The 26017-nt window shown below is 41.4% G+C and overlaps 1 protein-coding gene across 24 annotated transcripts in view; it reads right to left on the reverse strand.

Annotated features, from left to right (window-relative positions):
• Positions 1-4393: 4393 nt before the first annotated feature.
• Magi1 (membrane associated guanylate kinase, WW and PDZ domain containing 1) overlaps positions 4394-26017 on the reverse strand; it is a 595279-nt gene continuing 573655 nt past the window's right edge. For 12 of the 24 annotated variants that reach the window (XM_078038623.1, XM_078038619.1, XM_078038615.1 and 9 more), the window contains 7 exons: positions 25449-25766; positions 22385-22588; positions 14442-14535; positions 14241-14301; positions 13168-13311; positions 12102-12240; positions 4394-7988 (listed from right to left, as the gene is read on the reverse strand). In XM_078038623.1, coding sequence (XP_077894749.1) covers positions 7219-7988; positions 12102-12240; positions 13168-13311; positions 14241-14301; positions 14442-14535; positions 22385-22588; positions 25449-25766 — 1730 coding nt within the window. In that variant the 3' untranslated portion in view covers positions 4394-7218. Of the gene's footprint in view, positions 7989-9929; positions 10019-12101; positions 12241-13167; positions 13312-14240; positions 14302-14441; positions 14536-22384; positions 22589-25448; positions 25767-26017 lie in introns of all 24 variants that reach the window. The other 12 variants (XM_078038616.1, XM_078038618.1, XM_078038612.1 and 9 more) reach the window with 6 other exon arrangements.

Here is a 26017-nt window from a genome sequence, read left to right on the forward strand (position 1 = left end):
CATCAATAAACTTCATTACCAGTGTAAATTGAAAATGCAGGGCTCCTTGTTCAAAAATAGCAAAGAATTCAAGATTGTGACAGCAGAGAATTAAATCAGGCAAGGGGCCCTTCTTAGGGCAGGGCTAGTGTGGCTGCAGAGGTTGCCGAGTGCAGAAAGCTAACCCTCTTTGCAGAGAATGGGGACAGGTGATCAGCAGTGGAGACAATAGGAAAGTCCATCAATTACAGCAGGTTAGAAGGAAGTGCTGTGGAGGGGAAGAGAGAAGACAGGAATCAAAGTGCCATTGTTAAATAGGGTGGGCAGAGCAGGACACGTGGCAAAGAGATTTAAGCAACGATTTGACTAAAGGCAGAGAGCCAGCCATGGTATGTGGGAAAGAGCACTGCGGGGTGGGTTAGCTCGGCCAGAGCCCCTAAGGCTGGGGGTGAGCAGAGAGGCTGAGTGGAACTGGTGATGGTCAGGAACCTCACTGGGTATTTTAAAAGAATAGCTTTGGCTTCTGCAGGGAGGAGAATCTGTAGATGTGCAAGAGGAAAGGCCGAAGCAGAATAAGGAAGAGTATGCGTGAACCTGAGAGAGGCAGAGATTAGCAATAAAGGAGATGAGATTATATTTCAATGTGTGTATGTATGTTTATAAATGTATATGGACATGTGTGTACACACATGCTCCTAACACGGAAAACCATCCACAATGTCAAGATACAGAAAAAGTTCATAAAATAAGTGCTAATGGCCCACTAACAAATAATAACTAGACTACACACACACACCTCTCAGAATCAGAGTCAACTGGTGGTTAGGGAGGATGCCACCTTTTAGTTTATATTCGCCTAAAATGCTTAACTATTATTACAAGTTTTTTTTTTTATGTATTAGGGTTTTTTTTTTGTGGGGGTGGGTGGGTGGGTACCTGGGATTGAACTCAGGGACACTCAACCACTGAGCCACATCCCCAGCCCTATTGTGTATTTCATTTAGAAACAGGGTCTTGTTGAGTTGCTTAGCGCCTCGCCTTTGCTGAGACTAGCTTTGAACATGCCATCCTCCTGCCTCAGCCTCATGAACATTAGTTTTGTTAAAAAAAAAAAAAGCAATGCTTTTTAACCGGGGGTATCATAGGAGTGGTTCCACTTTTAACTCTTAAAATGCAGGCATGTCTGGGCAGGGTTGGGTAAAATTAAACAGCCTCCTGTAGCTTGAGAAAGTTGTGGCCAACCTCAAAAGAAAAGAAAAAAAAGATGACAAGATTTGATTCCTGGATATTAAAAAAAAAAAAGGTAGTTTGTAAGACCAGAGAAAACCAGATAGATTTGCAAATGACTCTATCTAACAGAAGAAATAAAGTAGGTAAAGAAGAAAGATTCTGCAAGTATTAATAAAGGTATAGTGAAGAGAAGTAGGGTTTATATAGGAAAGAAAACAAATTATTTTTAAAAGATAGCAAACATATTGTAATGCATTCTGCTGTCCTATATAAATAAAAAAATAATAATCAAGCACACACACATACACACACACAAAGATAGCAAATATAGTCTTGGGCCTATCTAGATTCAATCTAGATGGCCTCCAGTCTGAGGCCATTTTCTCACTTACACCTGGCCTAGTCACCCCCACCGCACCCTACACATACCTGGATAGAGGTCCCCTAAACCTCTTTGGTGGTCTCCTCTACTGAAGTCTGAAATTGGTGACAAGCTGGCCCGGCCCACTGTGGCCTGATCCTTCCATTTGGACCACACTCCTTCACCTCTTGGCTTCTCCCTCAGCCTGCACCATGTGCTACTTCTGTCCCCAGTTAACCCCTTCTCTTCCTTCTGTCTCAGCTGAATTCCAATTTTCCTCAATCTGGCTAAATCTCCTATTAATGAGTGCCCTAGGCCCCTGTGCCCTGGGGATGTGCTTATGTTATGTGTTTTCTTCTCCCACCAAACTATAAGCTCTCCAGAGTGGGAACCAGGATTGCCAGTCCCACCATACACCTGGCATAGAGTTGGTCTTCAATAAACATGTGTTGAGAGAATTGAGGCACAAGTCTAACTACAGGCATAGGAATTAGCAATCTTTCTTTTTATGATTCTAGGAGACTGAAAGAATTTATTCCCTGAAGGATATACTTATGAGCACTTACTGTGGAGATGTTTAAAGCTGCAGGTTGTATAGACAATGACTTGTTATTTTCTCCAGGGACATGACAAGGAACACTTTCAGTTCAAATGCAGTGAAAGGCAGAGTCACCTGCAATACTTGAGTATTTTACCACAAAATGCAAAAGTAAAAATCACTTTGCTCAAGTCCATATGCTTTCTTTCTTTTCTTTTATTATGGGTACTGGGGATTAAACTCAGAGGCACTCGACCATGGAGCCACATCCCCAGCTCTATTTTGTATTTTATTTAGAGAAAGGGCTCATGAGTTGCTTAGGGCCTCCCATTTGCTGAGACTGGCTTTGAACTTGAGATCCTCCTACCTCAGCCTCCCAAGCTGCATGGATTACAGGTGTGCACTGCCATGCTCTGCTCCATACGCTTTCAAAGAGGTCTTTTGCTTTGGATTCAGTAAATTTAATGTGTGTGCTAATGACATGTAGCTGTACCCCTTCTGTTCCCACAGCCCCCTGCAATGACCTCTATCCACCACGCATAGAGACATCTTTGGGGGGCAACAAGTCAGTGTTTCACAGAAGGACCACCCTGTAAAATATATGCCAAATCACTGTGCAGGAAAAAAACTGAGCTTGGTCAGTTCCCTTCTTGCAAGCGATAGTCATGTGTGTTCCCAAAGTACTTGGATCTCATTGGGCTCAACACCCATATTGCTCACCATAAGAACAAAACAAAACAAACATCACCTGGAGGAATGTAAAAGGTTCTTCCTTTCAAGATTAATGCAGATCATCAAAGGTGGTCTCAGTTTGCCTACCAGCAGGGAAAAAAAAAAAATCCCTGACAGCTATAATGAAGCCTCATTCAGCACACTCATTTTACTGTGGCTATTTATGGCAGGCAAAGGATTTGTCCACGAAAGGGCTTTAGAAATACTTTCAATTGTTGGCTGAGCCAGGGACCATTTCTAGATGCCATCTTTAACAAAAGAGATTCTCAGGGAAGTGAACAGTGTCCATAATTACCATGTCAGTGACAAAATAAAGTCAAAGAGATGGGCTGTAGGAAGGCCTACTATTAAAACACAATACCCCTTTGAGTGTCCACCAGCTTAGGAAAACCACAACCACTAAGCCACACAAAGAAACCAACCAGACTGTGAAGGAAATTGAGTTACTTCCAACTACACATCCAACCTGGATGGGTGTTAAATTGTATGCTAATGAACTAGCTTTCTCATCTAGTGTGATGTGGGAGTTTGTCTAACTCCACTTATATATCTACCTCCCCAAGTCTGCTCTGAGACTATTTTGGTTTTGACTTTCAGAGCATCGAATTTTGGCTTGTTATTTCAAAACAATGGCAAGCGTAATTATACCTGTGAAGTAGCATGAGCCCTACTATTTGTTAATTTTAAATTAAAATAAAAGGCTTTCTTCCTCATTTTAATAGACAAAATATATTTCTTCATTTTGATTGACAAGCCAGGACAAAGAAAAGAGTACAATACTCATTGCTGTACAGAGAACCCTCAGTAAAAATGTTTTAGTGTTTACAGAGGATCTGAGTGCCGGAGGTGTGCTGAACACTTTGCACTTATTCTTGCCAACTCCACGAGATTTGCCACTCTCAAGATGAGGAAAGGAGGCTAAAAGTGGTGGAGAAACCTTCCCAAACATCTCACAGGAAGTGATGAAGCTCTTGGCTTGGCACAATTTGCTTTAGAGCCAAGGTTCTATGCTATACCATGCTGTTCAAATTTTCATATGCATATGAGTTAGCTGAGGATCTTGCCAAATGCACATTTTGACTCTGTAGGTCTGGAGTGGGGTTAGAGATTGTACATTTCTAACAAACTCTCCAGAGACGATGAGGCAGCTGATCCACAGATGACACTTTGAATAGCAAGGCACTTCTTTTTTTGGCGGAGGCAGTTTTACTGTGGATTGAACTCAGGGACACTCCATCACTGAACCACATCCCAGCCCTATTTGGTATTTTATTTAGAGACAGGATCTCACTGAGTTGCTTAGGGCCTCACTTATGCTGAGGCTGGCTTTGAACTTGAGATATACTCCTGCCTCAGCCTCCCAAGCAGCTGATATGACAGGCGTGCACCACGGTGCCAGACTGGCAAAGCACTTTTCTATCTCAAAGACATAACTCCTTTCTCAACAGAATGGTATTTCAGGGAGTTTGAATCAGGCACCCTCCACTCATTATTTGACCCTGATATATCTGAAACAATGAGGAGACAAGGAAGATATCAATCCAGAAACAATAGTGGTTATGGAATGCATACATTTCCATGTATTTTTACAGTAAAAATGCATTAAAAAATCTTTCACAAAAGAAACTTAAAAAATACAAGTAGGGTGTTGACTCTGCTCCCCAACATTCTTTCAGGCATCAACTGTGTAAAAGAGGGAGGGGAATTCCTAAATGGTTTAAGTCATACAAAATTCTCATCCATCATCGCTCATCAACACATTTACATGGAGTGGGGTGTTAGGGAAAGTAGGCTCACAAGAATCAGTTTCCAATTTAAGGTTACAGTAGTTCAAAGAAAACTAAATCTTTCTGCTTAATGCATAGTCCCTGTACAGTACAATATTTTCAAAGCAAATCTGATGTGTGGAACTAAGGTGAAATTACCACACCAAAAGTCCTCATGAACTGAGACAAGCTGGGGCGGTAGCACAGATTTTAACACGTCAAATATCTCTTACAACAAGCAAGACAGTCAAGATGTTAACTTAAGGATACACTCCAAAAATGCACCTTGATTTCAATTATTTAAAACCCTGGACCCCAAATGAGAGTGTCAGTCATTTCACATCTCAGGTTGTGCTAGAACTAGTGAGAAAAATCCTAGCACTGCAGCCTTAGGAATAAAATCTCCAAGTTGGCTCTTGGGAAATTGACGGAAAAAACATCATTATTCAGTTGTACTCTTCCTCAGTCTTCCTCCTACAGCTCAATGTAAGCTTTGCATGGAAAACTCGGATAATAAAAATAGCATCCACAGACTTTTCCCCTCCTTTTTAGCTACAGAATGTACATTGTTTCTGTTCCAGGAAAGGAACTTGTTTTGTAAATGTCCACACTACTATAGCTATTCATTCTAGTGTTGTGTATAAACCCATAAATCAAATAAAGCTATGAACAATGTAATATTTATATATGCATAGTGTTTTATAAAAAGATTGGCCCACATACTGCTTTTCATCAATACAGAAAGAGCATTAAGTCCATAGCACACTGTAAGAAATAAATGAATGAAGAACAGAGAATGCAAACAAGTGCTTAATAATTCACAAGCAGGCTCACCATGGAAGAAATGATGATATCCCAAACCAACTAAAGCTTTAGAGAATTACTTATATAGTCTTCCATTTTAAAACAACTTTACATACCTGATTTAGTTTACATTAAAATATATCCCCATGAATCAATTTGTTCATATTCAGAAATATAAACACATATCACATTCCTCACAGCTAAATTTTTGTCATAAATTCTCTTTTATACAAGAAAAAAAGGCAACATTTTTTTTCAACAGGCTCTATTAATTACAATTTTTAACTCTGTACACACAATGATTGGCTGGCTGTCTTTTTTTTTTAATCATTTTTTTTTCAATACAGTACCATGGGAACAACAGTGATTGACTTGCAAAGTTTTGTGTCTGTACGGAAAATGCAAAACAGTACTACAGAAATATACAATGCACTGTAAGCAGCGGTTTGCTGTAGTGGTCCAACAGGTACAAGCAAACGTTTTGGCTCAGCTAGGCAGTAATCCATTTAAACCACATCCTGGGGCTACAGCTGACCCAACCACACCACCTGAGGGTTTCAGGAAGAATGGGCCTTGTAAAAAAGAAAAATCATTATTTTTGTTCTGCTGTCCAAAGACTAAAGGACAGGGTCATGAGGGCAGAGGTTTCCCAACCAGAACTAGAACCACTGGGATCACTTCCTTGCTTCCCCTTTGACCAACCTAAAAACGTTATGGTTTCAAAGTGCAATTGGCATTTCTATGAATGAGCAGCCCCAGCTGTCATTTCTTTAAATTCTCAAAAGAGAATTTCATCCACCAAACGTCACTCCTTCCTCCCTAATTTGGCAAAGGGCAATCATGGGCTATGCAAAAAAGGGGGCCATACTTTTCATCGTGGTGATATTTATGTCTCCCTCATACCCAGCACACTGTCCTACATTCCATCAGATATTCAGCTTCAAATCAGACCACCGGCCAGACAACACAGGTGTAGGTTGTCTGCTCCTTCTAGTAGTTGAGTAAGGCTGCCATGGCACTGCCTTAAATGAGATCTTATTCCATGGGGGAGATGCTAATGAACCTGACAATCTGTGCTTAGGCTGTGTTTGGGTAATGGCGGCCAACCTTCTTGTCTCTGTGCCTTCCTGGGCCAGAGAGAGTACAAACTGTTTTGAATCAATTCTAACCCAAGGACAAAAAAAAAATTTCTTTGTGCTGCCGCAGTTTAAAAAGCTATAAATATCCTTCATTTGCAATAGTAGTCTTGTCATTACAGTTTGCTTAATTTTTAGGATCATTGGCAATCCTAATCCATCCCAAGAGGTCCCCAGTTTTTACAAATAGAAGTTTGCCTTTTTGCTTTGAAGAAAAACTCCTGTCTACAGTATAGCACTACACCACTATATAACAGTCTCGATCACTAATTAAACTTAATAATTTCCCGTCCTTAAAGAGAAACATGACCAACCACCCCATTTTAACAGGAGAGAAAAAGATTGCCCCCCAAAAAAGGGAAAAAAAAATTCTTGACAATTCTACGCCTTCTGTAGAAACAAAATCTATATCCCTTTGGGCCAGTATTTGGCAAATAATTTCCAAAAAAAGTATGCATTTAAAAATACTTTCTTTAATTTTTATACATCAGGCACAAGACTTTTCATATATAATTTTTTTTCTTAGAAGATCTCAAATGCATAAAATGTTTGTAGCTATTCATAGGATCACCAGGTGTCAGAGATGCTTCCTAAGGTAAGAAAACTAAATTATCTCAGGTTTGTGACCTTCCTCTTAGAACCTTTGACATGGTAAAGGTTGGAATGCGTGTCTCAGATACTGAGGTCGGTGCTACATTCTTTATAAGGTCGCCTCCTCTGCTCCGGGGGATTTCTGGAACTTCTGCCCAATTCCTGTTTCAGAGTCGCCTCTTCCCGCTCGCGGTGGCCACCTCGGTCCTCTCGGCTCCTTTTGTCCAGCGAACGCTCTCGACGGCGCTCGGGGGACCGGGCCCGTCTCCGATCGGTGGACTTGGCCCTCCTCTCGGGCGAGGCCACTCTCCTTCGCTCCGGGGACCTTCTGGGATCCAGGAGTCTTTCGAGGGACCGCCGGCGGCGGCTGGGCGAGCTGTCCCTTCGGCGCGTGGGGGACCGCTCCCGCCGGCGCTCGGGAGACCCCTCCCGCCTCTTCTCGGGCTTCTCCCTCCTCTCCAGGGTGGTGTCGGCGCTGCGCGTGCCGTCCCGGCGCTTCTCCGGGGACCTCCTCTTGGGCCCGTTGGTCGCCATCCGCTCGGCCTGCGCGTCTCGGCGTCCCTCGGACGCCCGGTCCTTGGGTCGGCAGGCCCCGCCGTCGGGTTTTCGGGAAGTTCCATTCCAGGTGTGGTGTTCATTGGGTTGTCTGCTGTACTCTCGGCTGCCTTTTGGGTCTCTCACGTGTGCCCGCTTCTCCCCATGTGGTGATGATTTGTGAACGTCGGGTGGGTAACTGGACTCCAATGATGGGTGCTGGCGGCCGGACGGTCCGGCCCTCACTTCCGGTCCGGCCCTCACTTCCGGAAAGCCTTGTGCACCGGCGGAGGGGCCGTTCCGGTCGCTGCTGGGGTCTACGAGGAAGAGAGAGGAGAGGCCTAGTTAGGTAGGGAGGACCTGCTTGTTCCAGTCCCCGCTCCCTCCCGTGCTCGACTCATTAGTCACAACAAACAACTGTTAAAAGCCATCAGAGTCAAAGCCAACTCAGTCTGGGTTACGTTATGTATAACTGCAACTAGTTAGGGTTACCAACTAGTACTTGTGGCTTTCAGCATCTGGCTCTTTTTGATACCCCAGACAGATCGTTAGAGAATTTATTAAATCAGGCATGACTTTAGTCTTTAAAGGCACACCCCAGGTAGTCTGTCTACAGGTGCCAAAACCTCAACCCCTTACCTATCCCCTGCCTCTCTCCTCCCCATCTACCAACCCTTCTCCTCTTCCCCACCCTACACTGCCCCCAAGAAAGAAAATCTCCTTTCCTTTAAAGAATGCTTGTTTTGATTTGCTTAAAAATAATCTAGGACATTGACCTGGAGGGGCATAGGAAGCTTCTTGGGGGACAGAAGTAGTCTATGGCTTATCTGAGTGGTGATCTAAATGTGTGCACACAGAGATGAAGACTCCAATACACCACACACTCAGGATTCACATATTTTTACCATATGCAAAGAATATTTATACTTTAAAACAATAATCCAAGGTGTTGAGCAAAGGGGATTGTGGCAGCAACATAATGAATGGCCAGGTGCTGATTGGCAAATGTCACATGCACTTGAGGGGCCACTGAACTATACTTTTGTGTGTGCTATTCAACTATTTTGTCTACTTTTGTGTAAATTCAAAAATAAGGAACCATCTTTCAAATGCAGAGCTTTCTGGTAGATAAAAGGGAAGGGGAAAGAGGTGGTTAATTACACATTTGCAATTAGACAGGGCTCACAAAATCCTTAAGTTTAAAGGCAGTTTTTCTGTATGATATATGAAGCAGTCATAACAATATTGAGGAACTATGGAGCCACTGGACTGCTCCTTTTTTTTTTTTTTCCTTTTGAAATTGTTACATTATAATTATACATGACTGGGGAAGGAGAGTGATCAAATTATATGCATGTATGAATATGGCATAATGGATCTCACTATTATAGACTGCTTCTTATACCACCAAGATGTCTATAGGTTTAAAAGCAGGGCAGCATCATGAATTTATGAGAGCCCAGGGATGCTTTGTTGCAACTAAATGCAACAAATTCCAGGAGCCTAAAATATTGTGTTGCAGTAGGGAGGGCAGATCCATGTGACAGAGAGGAGGGAATCACTGGGGCTCTTAAAAGATCTTTCATGAGGCAGCCAGGTCTCTATTCAGCAATTAATATGTTTCATGAAAGATCTTCCAACACCCAGCATGGCTTTTAGCAAAAGCAGGTACATAACCTAAAGCAGGGATTAGCAAAGTTTTTCTAAAAGGCCAGGTAGTAAATATTCTGGACCACAGTCCCTGTTGCAACTGTTCAAACCAGCCACTGTGGGGCAAAAGCACAGGCAACACAAAACAGAAATGGGTGTGTGGCTATGCATCAGTAAATCTTACTTACAGACACAGGCTGTGGTCAGGATTTGGCCCCTAGGCTGTAGAATGCCAGAGATACCTGAAGAATGGGGGAATCTCTTCCCATCTGGCAAAGCCCTATCTATCTGGGTGAGAGCTCTGTGGTATAAGGATCATTCTTTCTAAAGGCTGGGTGAACTATCAGAACGAAGACAAAAGTCATCTGACATTTGGGTAAGGGAAGGTCCTCAGATCACTATTCTAAATCTAACCTTGAAATCTTATTATGCCTACTTTCAAGACAAGGGAGAGCAACACTTCAACAGGGGTCAGCGGTGTACTTACAATTCCAAGAACGCAGGGTGCTCAGAATGAATTGCCAAACATATCAAAATAGAGCTAAGCAGAAGCAATGAGGAAATTAGGCCACAGCACAGAAACACCTAGTATTGATTGAGCTACAAACCGTAGTTTGATTATGGCCCATAAGGTAGAAGCAAGCCTCCCCGAGCTTTTCATTTCTCATACATGCAGCGATATTAGGAGGTATCATCGCTGTAGAAGGGAGGGCCCAGCACCAAGAACAGTCAGAGAGAGAAAGAGAAAGAGAGAAAGAGAAAAAGTTGAACATTTAGATTCCCTATAACAAGGAGGAAAGAAAAAAATCTGCATTTGTTAACATAGGGCAAAGAGAGTTTATTTGTCCAGTCAGACAGTCTAAGGCAACACTCAAATAAGGCTGCAGAGACCGCAATTGGAACATGACGTACGTCTTTAGACAGCCATCAGATGACTTGAGAACCCAGACAATGAATGCATCCTTTTGTTTTGTTTTTGTTTTTTTTTTTTCAAACAACTGGAACAATGACAGGCTGGCATAGGAGAGCATTAACAATAAACAACAAAAGAACAAAGTCCCTCCCCAACCCCCCCCCCCAGACCGCGGCAGTTAAATTAAGTACAAAAACTCATTACAAAAATAGCCTCACAGAGAAGCAGGTTCCAATCAAGTCAGAAAAATATTGGAACTTAACATATTATAACCCATTTGTGACTCTAATCAATAGAATTAGAGAGGTTTAGTCCAAATGACGCATGGAAACATTACAGCAGCACAACCCTGGCAATATTCAACCCTTTTTGGAAAACCATGTATTTAAATGATCTTTATTATTATTATTATCATTATTTTTTAGCCCAAAGAACATTTGTTAGTGTTGGATTTTCATCCTCAGTGCAACAGACATAGGTTTGGAGAAGGTACACAGGTTACTGACGATGACTCTCAAATGAAATATCACATCCGACAGAAGGCATAGGGAAGACAGAAAAGGAAGACAATGTTACACAGCTTCAGTGGCATCAATACACCTAACAGTCAGAAGTTTAGTACAGTACGCAGCCATGTCATCTGAATGTCGTCATGAACTTCCCCTGTGGTTGGCCGGGCCTAAAGGGGCCTTGTCTGAAACCCACCCTCCCCCATTCCCTGGGATCCCTCATATTGTGCACCTGTACCCATGTCCAACACCAGGGGAGGCTGCCTGCATGGGAGCTGTTCCCCTCCTTGAGCTACATCTGAATGAAGGATCTCATCAAGGAAGTCCAAAAATGCAACTGGGAATTGTGCAGAGTGACTTTCAGAAAAGAGGGTGATAACAGATAAATCCCTAATAAAGGGGACCAATGTATATGGGGATCATTCGATTACAGTTTCTATAGAAACTTTTGTAGACCTTTGGTTGGGAAAAAAAAGCCCTACATCTAGGGCATAGCTTTTTTTTTTTCTCTTTTTTTAAAATTTTAAACAAGAATCTCAAATAAATAGGACAGAATTATTACAATATACAATATTTTGCCATCAGAACACTAAGCTAGGTAAAGATCATTGCCGTCTACTCAAATCATGTCTAAAGATATGACAAAGGAACTCTACGTATAACCTGGCTTTCCTCATAGGAAAGGTATAGTAACATGTTTCCCTCATGATGAGCACTGGGAATCTATTTCGTCCTTCATCACTTAAAAACATATGGCTAGTATGTCAACAGTTTTTGTTCGTTTGACAGTAGTGGGCTCAGGTGGTCTGATTTGGGGTCAGAGACCAGTGGAGGGATGGAGAATTTTTGGACGCAGAGCATCTAGGAGGTGAGCAAAGCCCCCAAATCATCTTGAAATTTCACGCCTCTTAAATAAAGACATCAAGTAACCGAAAAAAAGAAAAAAATATATATATATATATTTGTGCCTCATCATATCACTCAGGAAACCTGCTTTCCTGCTTCTTAAAAGGAGTATAGAGTCATTTTGTGCTAACAATTGGATCTGAGAAACAGTTTGGCACAGTTCAAACAAACATTCCTTCGCTCTTGGTCGGACTAGACAAAATGTTCTCTCTGATTATCAGAAAGGGGGCTCTAAAGATCTTGTCCTAGGCCTTGCCCCAGTCCACAGAAGCAAGCAAAAAGATGAAATGTGGAGAGATTTCAGAACAAGCGAAGCAAATAATCACATGGTGCGAGAGGCTGTAAGACACTGGTGAATGGGGAGACAGAAAGGACTTTCCTGCTGCCGTTCTGGAGACAGAGTCATGGAGTCATGCCAGGGAAGGAAGGAATGTTTTCATAGTTTGACCCACCATATTCCGGGACCGAGCCGTCTCCCCGCCTCAGAAACAGACGAACTCTGCGGCCACCATTCTTAATCAGTTCAATGGCCCGAGAATGCTTCATGTTTTTGGTGGTCTCGCCATTGATCTCTAGAATTTCATCACCAATCTGCCATGGTAGGAATAGAACATAGAGAGTCATAAAAAAGAAAGAAATATAAATGGTCAACACAGATACGAAAAAATGTTTAACATCTCTAACAATTAGAGGAATGCAAATTGAAACTACTCTGAGATTCCATCTCACTCTAGTCAGAATGGCAGTTATCAATAAATGTTGGCAAGGATTTGGGGAAAGGTTCACTCATACATTGCTGGTGGGACTGCAAATTGGTGCAACCACTCTGGAAATTTGTATGGAGATTCCTCAGAAAACTTTGAATGGAACCACCATTTGACCAAGTTATCCCACTCCTTGTTCATATATCCAAAGGACTTAAAATCAGCATACTACAGTGACATAGCCACATGAATGTGTAGTGGAGCTCAACTCACAATAGCCAAGCTACAGAAACAACCTAGGTGTCCTTCTATGGATGAATGGATAAAGAAAATGTGGTACATATGCACCATGGGATATTACTCAGCCATAAAGAAGAGTGAGTTCATGACATTTGCTGGTAAATGGATGGAAACTGGAGACTATCATACTAAGTGAAATAAATCAGTCCCCCCAAACCAAAGGTTGAATGTTCTCTCTGATGTGCGGACGCTTACCCATCATAAGGGAGGGTGGAGGGGAAGTATAGAAGTTTATTGAATTAGATGGAGGGGGAATGGGAACAGGAAAGACAATGAATCGTACATAATTTTCTTATGCACATATATGAATATATGGCCAGTGAAACTCCACATCATGTTCAGCCACAAGAATGGAATCAAAATTGTAATGGGTTGAATTCTATGTATGTATAACATGTCGAAATACACCCTATTGTCATGAATATCTAAAAACAAACAACAACAACAACAGTAAAAACGTTAAGTCACTACAGATGCTTCCTCACATCTACTCCAGCCTCCTTTCCCTACTTACCCTCATCTTTCCACATCTTTCTGCAGGACCATCCTCTGCTAAGCGCAGAACATAGAGGTCCATGTTATATTCTCGACCCCCTCGAAGACTAAAGCCAAATCCCTTGGCTCCTCTTTCCAGTTCCACAGTGTAAAAATCTTGCTCCTATTTAAAGAAATTAAATGCAGTCACTCAGGTAGAACTGCTATCCACACATGTTTCTCTCATGTCTTCCCAAACATTCCATGTCATGTTGATTTGGCCGAAAGGCATAGTCTCTAATCCTCTCTTGGTGACTCTTAAGTGCTTATTCGTCATCCTCATTAATCTTCATTAATATCAGAAGTTGGAAATCCAGAATTTGAAACACTTAGGATCATGCTTATACCTATGCACATATTAAAATTCAACTAGGAAGGTTGCAATCTGCATTTGGGGCAGGAAGCTTCTTCATCACATGATACCATCCATTTGTGGCTGGATGTTCAGCTTCCTTGAGCCTGGCCTGAGAAGTATTAGAGTTTACGATTAGCACTGTGTCTACGCCAACCTCTGCAGTCTGAGGAGTGGTTCCCATTCTGTTTGGGCAAGATCACAAGTGGACTACTGAAGGGTCCACAGAGGCCAGCAGAAACCTATTTATCTTGGCATCACCCAGTGGTTCCCAGATTTGTTTCACTTGCTAACCATCTTGAGAGGCAGGTGTCCTGGCTCTCACCTGAAATCCACAGTCCCCAAAACCACTTTAAAAAAACAACAACAAAAAGATTTTCTTGAAGAACTATGATTTTGCAAACAGTTATTTGCAAACAGATGCTTTGCCTTTTCTCTGACCACTGATCCTTGTGACAGCTTTTCAGTATTTTGGTCTTATTTTTTTCTCTCCCTACCAAAGCATATCTAGGAATATTTTTCAAAGGTAGTAAAATAAAAGCAAATATGAGTATATATGTGGAAAATCCCTGCACAAAAGGCTGTGTATTTTAAATTAAGGATGCCCTTCAAAAAATATCTTGTAAAAACAGCTTCAGAAAGTTGGAAGGAAATGAGCAAAAAAAAAAGAAACAAAAAAAAAAATGGGAAAGGACTCTCACCTGGGTAGCCTGGGGAGCTTTGAACTCGAACTGAGATTCCGGCTTTGGTTTGGCGGTGTTCCTGCCAAAGTGAGAGAAATAAATATAACAGCAATGCAGGGTGAGACAGAGAAAAGGACGGAAAACATGCCTCATCATGACGAGAGGACAGGTCCCTTTTTCCCCTTTAAAGTAACAAAAGGAACCAAAGTCTCAGCTGACCTTGTCTCCTGGGCCCCCTGCTGAGAAGGGGTGTGTGTGGTGGTGATGGTGGCAATCTTTTCTGCATTGGTCAGCAAGGTGGCATTTGAGGACTCTGTGGGACAGAGCATAAAGAAATGAAGGCCTGAGAGAAGACATCATCCAGCTGGGAGGTGAGCAGAAACCCTGTCTCTAAGTGACAAATCTGACTTCCCTGTCCCCATTTCAATTAGTTGGACTCAAATTTCTAAAGACTCAGGAATTTAATGAACCATCCTAAGATCTGCTGTGGCTCATGTATGCCCCCCACTGTGACCCTCCTCCTAAGCAGACATTCCCTCAAATGAAATAGGGTTTGCCAGGGGAAAAGCTGCTCTAAAATTACAGCCAGCATGGGTGTGTCCGACTCCTCCCCGCCACTGAGAGACGGCAATCCATCAAAACACTGAGCCGCCCCTGAGGTATTTCACAGGATTTTACAGGCTGCTAATAAATGTCCCTGCTAACACTTCCTGCAACTTATCAGCAGCATTTGGTGAGTATGCCTGATTTCCTCATGTGAATATTAAATTCAGAAGTGAGCTAATATATTTTTAAACACAAATAACATCTCCTTTCTTCCTCATTGCTTTTCATAAAGCACAAGTGAAAATATGGAACTCTTGACAGATCTCCATCTAGTATCACTCATGAAAAATTAATTTTAAAACCTGCATTAGAAGAACCAGAGTTATAAACATAAGTTGTATAAATCATGAAGCTGCTTTAAAGTAAGGAATAGGATTATGTTCCTGTGTAAATTGACTTTCTTCTTCACTCATCACATTCATAAGCAACTTCATAATCTCTACAAGTTTGGAGACTCAGAATCTGAAAAAAAATCATAAAAAAACAAAAACTATAGATAACACATCCATGTGTATGTATTAAAATTTAATCATTTGTATGGTAACAGATATATGCTTTTTTGCTGATAATTTCTCCATTAAAATCAAGGCAAGTAGCAACCACTAGGAGCGAGTCATACATTTAATATTTATTCTTAAATAGACTCTCAGGAACTTGGCTTTTATTTTCTCATCAAGAAAATACTAGGGGCTGGGGCTGTAACTCAGTGGTAGAGCGCTTGCCTAGCATGCGTGAGGCACTGGGTTTGATCCTCAGCACCACATGAAAATAAACAAAAAAATAGAAGAAAGAAAAGAAAGAAAGAAAAGAAAATACTAACTGTGGTTGTTAGGTTCTAAAATTAGCCTGCAAGTACCCATTTAATTAATAGTGAACCATGAGGTCTAGAAGATTCCCTGAGTTCTATGCTTCCTAGTACTTCGATGTTTGTTGACTACATTGGGTATAAGGAGGTTTCTATGGGATAATATTTAAGTACTTCAAACTAAGAAGCCTGTAATCAATCAATCTCTCTCTCTCTCTCTCTCTCTCTCTCTCTCTCTCTCTCTCTCTCTCCCCCCCCCCACCTCCCTTCCACTCCCCTCTCCACCCCTTGCCCCCCTACAGTCCTGGGATAAGAGACCTTCTATGCACTCAATGGCTGGTGGTCTCTCTTCCATTTTAATTTCCTGAGAACACTGTTCAATTTGGGTCTGGTGTCCTGTTACTTTACTTTCATGACACACAGGGGTTAAAAGTATGTGTTTGAGATTCACACAGAATTCAAATCCCTCTTTCTCCACCCATTAATGGTGTGCCTGGCTCTTCTCACCCAGGACGAGGGAATGCTGCCGATCGATCTGTCCCTCTCAGGATGAAAGGATGCGAGACGCACAGCATCAGTGCTAGACCACAGCTCGCACTCAACACATTCACTACACTACTGTGGGGGCATTTTTAAGTTAGGGAAACTCTCTGCAGCAAGAGAAGGTTAAGGAGGATTTTAACAGTTTATATGCCAGCCATAAAAGTCCCTGATTCTTATAGCCATGCCCAAGATGAATAAGATAATGTAAGTAGAAAGCATAGTTTTATAAATCTTATTCGTGTTTTAGGACAATCTTTCTCACAATGTGTTCTACAAATGTTTCTACAGATTCTGAAGGAAAAGAACCTGTGATCCACTAAGTCTGGGAACTAAAGGGTGAAACAAAGGGGACACAGATGTCTGGTTGCTTGTTCCTAAGGACTCTTCAGAGCATTGACTGGGCTAGTGTGACTTGAGACCCTTGGGTCAGGCAAAGGCTGTGCCTCAAGCTTACTGGGAGGCAGGTTAGCCAAATGGTTACAAGGGTCAGATTCTGAGTCAGACTGCCTCGCTTTGCATAGTAGGCTGCACTAGACAGGACGAGAGCAAAGCCATTTCAACTTTCAGTGTCTCAGTTTCCTCATCTGCACAGGAGAATGACAGAAGTATCTAAGGAAAGTGGTACAGTGATGATCTAAGAGGAACTGTTAGGGACAGTGCCAGACACATTAGTGCTCAAAAAATTATTAGCATACTTTTAGTATGTATTATTATAATATTAAAAGCATATTACTGGTACATTTTTAGGATTACTATTGTAAATGGTTTTTTTAGAGCATTTGGAAGGTCATTAGTACCTTCATATCACTCCCATTCAAGCACAGTTAACTGGCAAAACCGATGAATCTAAGTGATATTTCATACAAGTCATCCACCGGGTCAGTACACAGGACACACAGACTGTTAGTGACACTCACCAGAGCTCCCATAAACTCTGGTCCTTTAGCTAACCTCATACAGCTCATTGTAACTCATTTTATAAAGATTCTCTGGGAAATCATAAGATCATTTGGGCCATGGGGAAATCACAATCAGGGTACCAAAAAAGAACGTTTCTTTGTAATTAAAGTGATTAGAATTACTGAATTGTGAATAAGTTCCCATTTGGAGTTATTGTGTGTTCTTGGTAGTCGGAATATTCCAGGAAGATGGAATCCTATTCTCAAACGATTTTTCATGTTTCTGCTGCTTTCATGATTTAATGAGATATAACAGATAATCACTCAAAACACATATAAACAGAATGTCCTTATTAATTTTCCTTATCCTTCATTTGCTGTTTTCCCCAATTATATTTGCATGCAAATCTTTTTTAGGGTTGCAGCTTCACTTTGAGCATTTTAAAGAAATTAATGCTTAATATGCAAATGCCTATTTGAGCTCACGGACTTTTCCTTATTTTGCATTTTTTAAAATCTATGAATAACCACCATTTACAAGACCATGTACACAGTGCCAAGCAAGCACTGTACTGGGACTACGACCATGTGTGCTACTTCAATTGATGGCCACCACTTCATAAAACAAGTGCAAGTTATTGCCCCGTTTACAGACGGAGAGGCTGGGGCATAGGAAAGGTAGGAAACTGCCCAGGATCACCCAGGACAAGTAGTGGGAATCAAACTCGGGCTTGCCTGAAAGTGTGCTTTTAGTCTTACTGGTCACATGGGGATCTGTGTTGGTATCCAGAAAATCATACCTGATTGACACCTCCGTTCATGTAAGCAATGTTTTCATTTTACTGCATAACTGCTACCAATTTCTCTAGGCAGTATCCTAGATTAACCAAAATACACAATGCCCTGCTTGGACTACTGAATTTCATGGGTTATTTTCAGAGGACAAAAAAAATTTTAGCATGGCCTTGATTTCCAGGGTGCTTTTATAATATCAATAAAGTTAGACTTGTTTTCATAAACTTTTAAGTCTTCATTTGGAATTAAACCAAAACTGTATCTGCTGAAATGTTCTCTAACTTTTTAAAATATAGAGATGAGGTCCATTATCAAAAATTTATAGCTCTATCCCCAAAGCAAAACTTGCCCTGTATAATAGGAAAAAAAAAAAAAACATAAAAGAGCCTGAAAAAGAGTCTAGCCTCCTCACCCTCCAGCATCGATATTATAAAGGAGTGTCAATGTATTTGACTTTTAAAAGACTAAGGCAGATGGACCTATTGGATATTTTTATGGATATTCCAGAAAGTGCCTCCCACATTCTTTATTAAACAGAGTTTATACCTACTTTAGCTCTCCCAGAGGAATGAAAATGGATATTAATATACTTTCCATAGCAATCATGTATCAAGAAAAACAGCTCTTAAGCATGTCATGAGGCTGTTGGAAATCAGGGCCCTCACTCTTCTGTCAGGAGCTTCTACCTTGGGTTTCAGCCTATCTCTGTGACAAGTGATTATGAGTCTAGCCTTGTTCCTATGTCAATGTTCTTACCCTTCCTTCCGGAATCCACATGAAAAGCTAAGCAAATCAACAAAGAACATGACCATTTCTTTCATAAATATTTGATTGTGTAAACATATGTGTCATAAATACTGAAGGCGACATTGGAAAATCTGAACCCCACAAATATGTGGAAAGTTCAGGGAGGACTTTTTACTATCTATACCTTTGCCAAGGAAATAGCAATATCTGTGTTGCCAGCTTGTCTCCTCTAAAAGCAAACACTCTGAATCAGGTGAACTGAAGAAGAAATTCAAGACCACAATTCAAATTTTATATATATATAAAGCTCTTAGATATTCTCATTATCTTGAACATGATTCCACATTAGTTTGGTTCAGGCTCTGCTCTGATTACTCTTCTTCCCACTCAGAATAAGACTACATGGGCATTTCTGTATGATCCAAGTGTGGTCTGACTTGTTGGAGATCTAGTTCAGATTCAATCTGTTCAGCTACTTAGGCCTTTCTGTGCGGCTGTTGTGTATTTACTATCCCTTGCCCATATCTCACAGAAGAAAAGGTTCTCCCCTAACTCAACCTCCCACCCTGACCCCAAATTCATAAACAACAGAGAAGTATAGACTCCCTGGTCACAGCCTAAGATCTGTGGAGGTAAACCTTCTAACAGCATAGACATGCCAAATAAAAGGGAGTTATATTTTGGAGTTTTGTTAGAGAGGTAAGAGAAATGGGAGAAGCAAGTTAGGGAAACTAAAGTCTGAGATAAGGGAAACTGGAAAAAGAATGAGGAATTTGATGACAAGAAAACAGACTTGGGTAGCATGAGTTAAAGAAGTGGATTCAGCCAGGCATGTGGCGCACATGTGTAATCCCAGTGGCTCAGGAGGCTGAGGCAAGTTCAAGGCCAGCCTCTGTAAAAACAAGGCTCTAAGCAACTCAGTGAGACTCTGTCTCTAAATACAATACAAAAAATAGGGCTGGGGATGGGGCTCAGTGGCTGATTGCCCCTGAGTTCAATCCCTGGTACCAAAAATAGTGGATTCAGAGGGTTTCTGAGCACTGTCCAAATGAGGGGGAATCTTCTCGAAGTGCCTCCTGGAGTTTCTAAGAACTGTATTTCAGACGTGATAGATCTCTTAGAACCATGCTAGCTAAAAACTTCAAATTCCTTGTAGATACCATGAAACAACTGGTCTTTGGGCTACTTGATGAGGTAAATATCAGAATGAAAGATCTGAAGGAGACCAGAGAGCACCTCCCTATACCTCCACAGTCAGCCATGTCTAACTTGCACACAGAGGAAGTAGATCAAGCAAGATTTTCTCTTCATCACACTGTCATGGTCAGTCTACTTCTTGTAGGTGTTTGAGACATTCTCCTGGAATGCTATCTAATTCCCCCAGAAATCTAACTCCCCTGCCTCTGCTCTAATTTCCAAGATGGCTCCTTAAAGATGAGCATTGCACTTCACCTTCTGATAGAAGTGATTCCCTTTACTTAGATCTTAATACTTACAAAGTCACTGGCAAAAACTTTTATTATCATGGCAACAATGATAGAACATTTTAGAAACAATTTAGATGAGATCAACCTCAGCAGATCATGGGCCATCTTTAAAGATATCAATCCTTCACTACTTTATTATACTATCTTCTAAGGAGCACAAGAGATCTGCCTGAATCTTATAAGCACTGAAGTTTTAAGAATTCCTTTTTATTGCCAACTGTTAGGGGCAATCCACAGTGCATTATATTTTGGGGGTTTCAGGTTTTCAAAAATACTGTGAGTCTACTTCACTAACTCAACACCTAGTATGTGCAGTGTAGTATAAGTTGCTTTTGCATAGGTTTGTCTTTTCTGATTTCAAACTCTTTCTCTATGCCCTTCCTGCAAGGAGAGCTTTCTTTCCTTCTTTTCTGAGACATTCTCATTCCCATATTAAAACAAACCAGTACAGAACCGGCAAGTCAATTCCTGTTTCCCATTCTTCTGGATTATTTTTTGCAATCTCTCTATAGTATGAAATAAACATGTCTTGGGTCTCTGAACCATTCCTCACTCCATTTTTCTGGTTTCATTTATCCTTTCCATTAAGAATCTATGTTTCCACATTTTATCATCATGTGCTCACTTTTGTAAACTGTAATAGCTTTCCAGAGTGGTAATTTGGTGGAATGGACTTCAGACCAGATGGTAAATTACTAACCATGATCGGAAAGAGGGTGAGGAAGACCACCATTCAAGGAACTATTTTCTTTCTCTCCAATTGGTATGGGATATTTTTGGCACAAAGAAAGTTTTCTGTTCTTAGAATGAAAAAATTTCAAATATTTACTGTTTAATTTTGCACTTACTTGTTCTGAAAATCACTAGCTACATCAATCAAAACATGAACCAAAAAACTCACTTTCTCATAATTACTATATAAAAATAGTTATTTGGTGAATGACTTCCAGATAAAATGTTTGATTTTCTTACTTTATTGGATCTATGGCATAGCATGTTTTTACAGCACTATCTATATAAACCACATTTCTCTCTTGAGAAATACTCAGTGGCTTTTAGAATATGTATTTTATTTTATAGCATGTATGGAAAGAATGAAAAACGGCAATTAAACATTTTGTAGCAAGTTATAACTTTTGTCCCAAAGGCTAGGTTGGTGTAGGATCAATTATTTATCAATCAATTATTCAGGATTTAAGTGCCAAAGCAATCTATACTTACTGATATTAGTGTTATCAACTTCATGTTTACAAAATATGAGTAAGAAGACAAACACTGATATTTTTGCACTGGGTTATTATTATGGAGGCTCTTTTGTGTACTTTAGGACATTTGAGAACATCTCTAGTCTGCACCCACTAAGTGCCACTGCCAACATTGGCAAATGTCCTGGTGTTCTGGCAGCAGGTGGGGTAGGGAAAAACCAAGGATTTGACTTTAATGAGTCAAGCAAATAGGCATAAAAGAATAGTTCTAATTTAATGTAAATATAATCTATGAAAAAAATGAAGATGTTTAATTTTTTCTTCATCTACATGTAAAAATTTGGGCTACAAGTAATGGCACACACTTGTAATCCCAGCAGCTCTGGAGGCTGAAGGAGGAGGACTGTGAGTTCAAAGCCAGCCTCAGTAGAAGCCAGGTACTAAGCAACTCATTGAGACCCTGTCTCTAAATAAAATAGAGCTGGGGATGTGGCTCAGTGGCCAAGTGCCTCTGAGTTCAATATCCAGTACCCACCTCCCCCCAAAATTAGGACAAATCAAGTAGGCATAAACACTAAGATTTTCTCATTAAATAAAAATTTTGATACATTCACTTATTGTGGAAGAGCATAGTACTGGCTCTGCACTCCTGTTAGGTAGGTTTTGAGAAGTTGCCATATTCTACTATTAAATTTCAGTGATGATTTGAAAAGGGCATTCATGAGTTCCAGATAGAACATCAGGTAATCTTTACTACTTGCATGAAAACTTACAGTTTTCTGTATAGTTTTGAAGGGGCACACTGGAGGCTTTCTGGAGTTCTATCTATAGCAAGATAGGATCCCAGGGCAATGGGATGAATTAGATGAGGGTGAGATGTGGTTTAGTAACAATGGCTATGTTGGTTTGATGGGTATGTTCAGTTAGGGACTGACAAAGCTGCCTCTAAGTCAAAACTATTCAATTACATGAGCATTAATGAGAGAGAGAGAGAAAGAGAGAGAGAGAGAGAGAGAGAGAGAGAGAGAGAGAGAGAACATGAGAGAGAGGGAGAGAGATAAGAGGTATACTTTACCATCCCCAGGAATGATGCGGAGGGTAACTGTGTTTCCTGCTTCCTTGATTAGGTTGACAATGTCTGAATGGGATTTGTTGGTGATGGAACATCCATTTACTGCCAAGATCCGGTCTCCTACTTTCAGCTTGCCACAGCGGTCAGCAGGGCTCCCCTCAATAATCCGACCTATTTTGTGAGGCATAGCCACACATGCATTGCCTGCTTTGATATTGAGTTTTAAGTTTTGTTTTTTTTTAAGTTACGTGGGAATATAGTGAAGGGAGGAGAAAAAGGGTTGAAAAGGGAAAGAGAAGGTTAAGTGTTAATTAATTAAAGCATTAAGCAAATGTTATTAAAGGAGAGCTCTGTGCCGACGGTCAAAACATTGGCAATACTAGGTGCCTAGCTCTGAGGCCATGCCTTGAACCAGAGTTCACGGCTGTAGCTATTCCCCGATTCCAAGGGAAAAACCCTTGTCTCCCTCCTACAACAATTGCACAATCTGGGCTCTCTGGCAACTTCAAAGAGACTCGAGAGCCCCAAATAGCTTACTGTTGGCTTATTTAGGGACCACAAATGTGAGGCCCAGAGAAGGGCGGGGGAGGGGGGGATGCTTTTCACAGAGTCACTTCGTTTTTTACCAGCTGTTGTATAAGCTGCTGCCAATGTTTTGTTCTTTCACCATTTAGAAAAATAATCCCTGGCTTTCTGGTGAGGTCTAAGAGTCTCCTATACCCCAAATTCAATCTGAAATCACTAATGGACCAGCACTTTCTGCCTTCTATTCAGAATGATGAAAGCTGTAGAAAAGGGGCATAATTACGAGAGATGAGCCAAGAAAGCATCCAACCTTGACACTTCCTTTCATGATGGGACCTCTGCTCAATCGGCCCATCTCATGTGCTTTCAGGGGAGGGCCCAGCAGGCTCATTAGCTCCAAAATCCTCCTCCTGCTTCCCAAAAGGCCCCCAAAAGGAATATGAGAACTTAGTACTCGTTCAGACGGAGGATGCTGACCCAAAGCCAAGTTCAAATCAATCCTCAGCCCCTTTTCCTTTCATCATTTCCTTTCTCATCAACAGTTAGTATACATCCACAATCTGCATCACCAGGAAAAGGGTATTTGAAGAGTGCTTGGAGATACTCCATGTCACTACTAGCTTCTAGAGAAAGGTAGAAATTGGCTTTGAGGTCCAACATGGGATTTCCAGGTCATCAGATATCAAGTTTCAATGTTTTTATTCATATGCATCTATTTTGAGAATTAATGTTTCTGGGAAAAATAAAAATGTGAAGCCACCTTTCAGGAAGGTGGCAAAATTAACATGGCAGACCATGAAACTACTTGAGGTGGAACTTCCAACATAATTTAGACCTGAGGAGTCAATGGTGGGGGAAAGTGCCCATTATTGCTTTAATTTCAGCAGATCTGCCCAAGTTTCAAAAGAAGGTAAGCTGTCTACTGGAAGCTAACAAACAGGTGTGGTGGGAGGATGGAGACTCAGACTCAAGGTCTCGAATAAGTTTAGCTCATCTCCAAGGAGAACTCGCATGGCAAAGGGATCAAACAGCAGGTTCAAGGAAAGCACTGCACAGCTCAGAAGTCTCATGCAAGGTATTAGGCAAAGTTTAATTTGATTGTAAGAATCAAAGGAAAACAATCAAAGACCAAATTGTAAGTAAAAACATTCAATATTCATCATACAACACAAAACCTGCAACCTGACATATCTGTTCTTTCTTTCTAGAAACTGAATGTGAGAATTCTGAAATAGCTGAAGGTATCACATGGTGCATGTCAAATTGTAGATCTGACAGAAAAAAAAAAGGGAAACTTGGGATTTCTTTTCTCCTCTTTCTTTTTTAAAGTAAGCAGAAAAATCTCCAAAATTAATTTAAAAAGCAAAACAAAACACACAAAAAAATAAATTAAAAAAACTCTAGCTTTGTTGTCAGGTTATCCATCCAGGACATGCTATGATAACTTTATTAATGTAGCTCACAAAAGCACTGTTAGTAAAGGGTGTTTGTTACTGCAGCCACACATGCATAGACCTGGCTGAGTGTCTCCTTCAGAATGTAAAACTTAGGGGCAAGACAGCTTTAGCAGGAAGTAACCTGCTAAATGGATGCAAAGTGAGTTCTACTGGATCAGAATACTAAGGAGATGTAGCATTTTGCTGATCCTAGCCAGTGAGTGACCAAGGCCACTGGTCATCAGGTTTCGGGGTAAATGTCAGAGCCTTCATGGCCCTCCCCCTTCTCCCATCACATATTCACTAACAATCATGCCTGGGAGATGGCAAAGGACTTTTGAAATCTTATCAGGAAGGTGGATCTTTTTGAAGTATATTGTCTATGATCCCATTGTAAGGAGAAATAGAGCCATCTGATAGGCTCACATGGGTTCCTGTTGTCTTCACTGGTGCAAAGACAGCAAAAACTTGGAGAGAGCAACACTGGTGTTTCTCCATACTGGCTGAAACTCCCGACATTTGAATGTAACCCAACATCAAATGACTCCGAACCCAGATCTTAACCAGATTCTTAAATCAAGAAACAGGAAAATATTACTTTAAACATTTAAAATATTCAGATAGGGATAGAGAAAGCGTACAGAGGAGTTGGGAAGAGCACCTTGTGTCATGTTTAACTCCTTACACCTCTTTTTCTTTCCTGATCACTTTTGTGTCCTGAGCTTCTTTTATAAACCTGGAAGGTTTCTGAGGGCATTGCGATTAAGGATATTCTACATAGGACGTGTCCACAGTCTGTCTCTGGCAAACACTTCAGCTATTTCACGCTGTCAAGGGGTTGCTATTTAAGTTTCACGCAAACCTCATGTAGGCTTGAAGTCTGTGCTATCACACATTTAGAATGAAAACTAAAAGGGTTCATTTTTTTCCCCCAAACTTTAGGAGGGAAAAAGCTCCCAAAGAGACTCCATCCCCAATTAAGACTCTAATTACCCAAAGCAAAAAGCATTAAAGCGTTTCTGTTGATGAGATCTTGGCTGACTTCCCCCGGCAAGAGAGCCTGCCCTGGCGCGGAGGGAACCAGGACAAATGCGCTCAGCACTCACCGAAGGTCGTGCCTGCTTCGGGCCTGCTCACCGAGGACACGATGACGAAGCCGAAGCCCTCATTCTCCCCGCGCCGGATCTCCACGTCGTAGGGCTGCACCACGGTGCTGACCACGTTGCTGACCACGGTGCTGACCACGCCACTGCCCCCGCCGCCGCCGCTGCCAATGCCGCTGGTGCTGCCGCTGCCCGAGCTCACCGTGTTGAGCGAGTTCTGGCTGCCCTGCGGGGTGCGCTTCTCCTCCGTCAGCGAGGCCGGCTGGGTGCTGCTGTGGTGGGAGGAGGCTGGCGAGGGCACCTCGTTCTCGGTTTTCGAGACTGCAACAGAGATTCGCGTCTGAGTCTGTTTTTTTTTTCTTTTTTTTTTTTGGGGGGGGGGAGTAATGAGGATTGAACTTAGGGTCACTGGAACACTGAGCCCCATCCAGCCCTATTTTGTATTTGATTTAGAGACAGGGTCTCACTGAGTTGCTTAGGGCCTCGCTGTTGCTGAGTATGGCTTTGAACTCGGGATCCTCCTGCCTCAGCCTCCTGAGCCTCTGGGATTATAGGCATGCAACATTGCACAT

The sequence above is a fragment of the Ictidomys tridecemlineatus genome, chromosome 2 (assembly GCF_052094955.1).
Source record: "Ictidomys tridecemlineatus isolate mIctTri1 chromosome 2, mIctTri1.hap1, whole genome shotgun sequence".
Taxonomy (NCBI): domain Eukaryota; kingdom Metazoa; phylum Chordata; class Mammalia; order Rodentia; family Sciuridae; genus Ictidomys; species Ictidomys tridecemlineatus.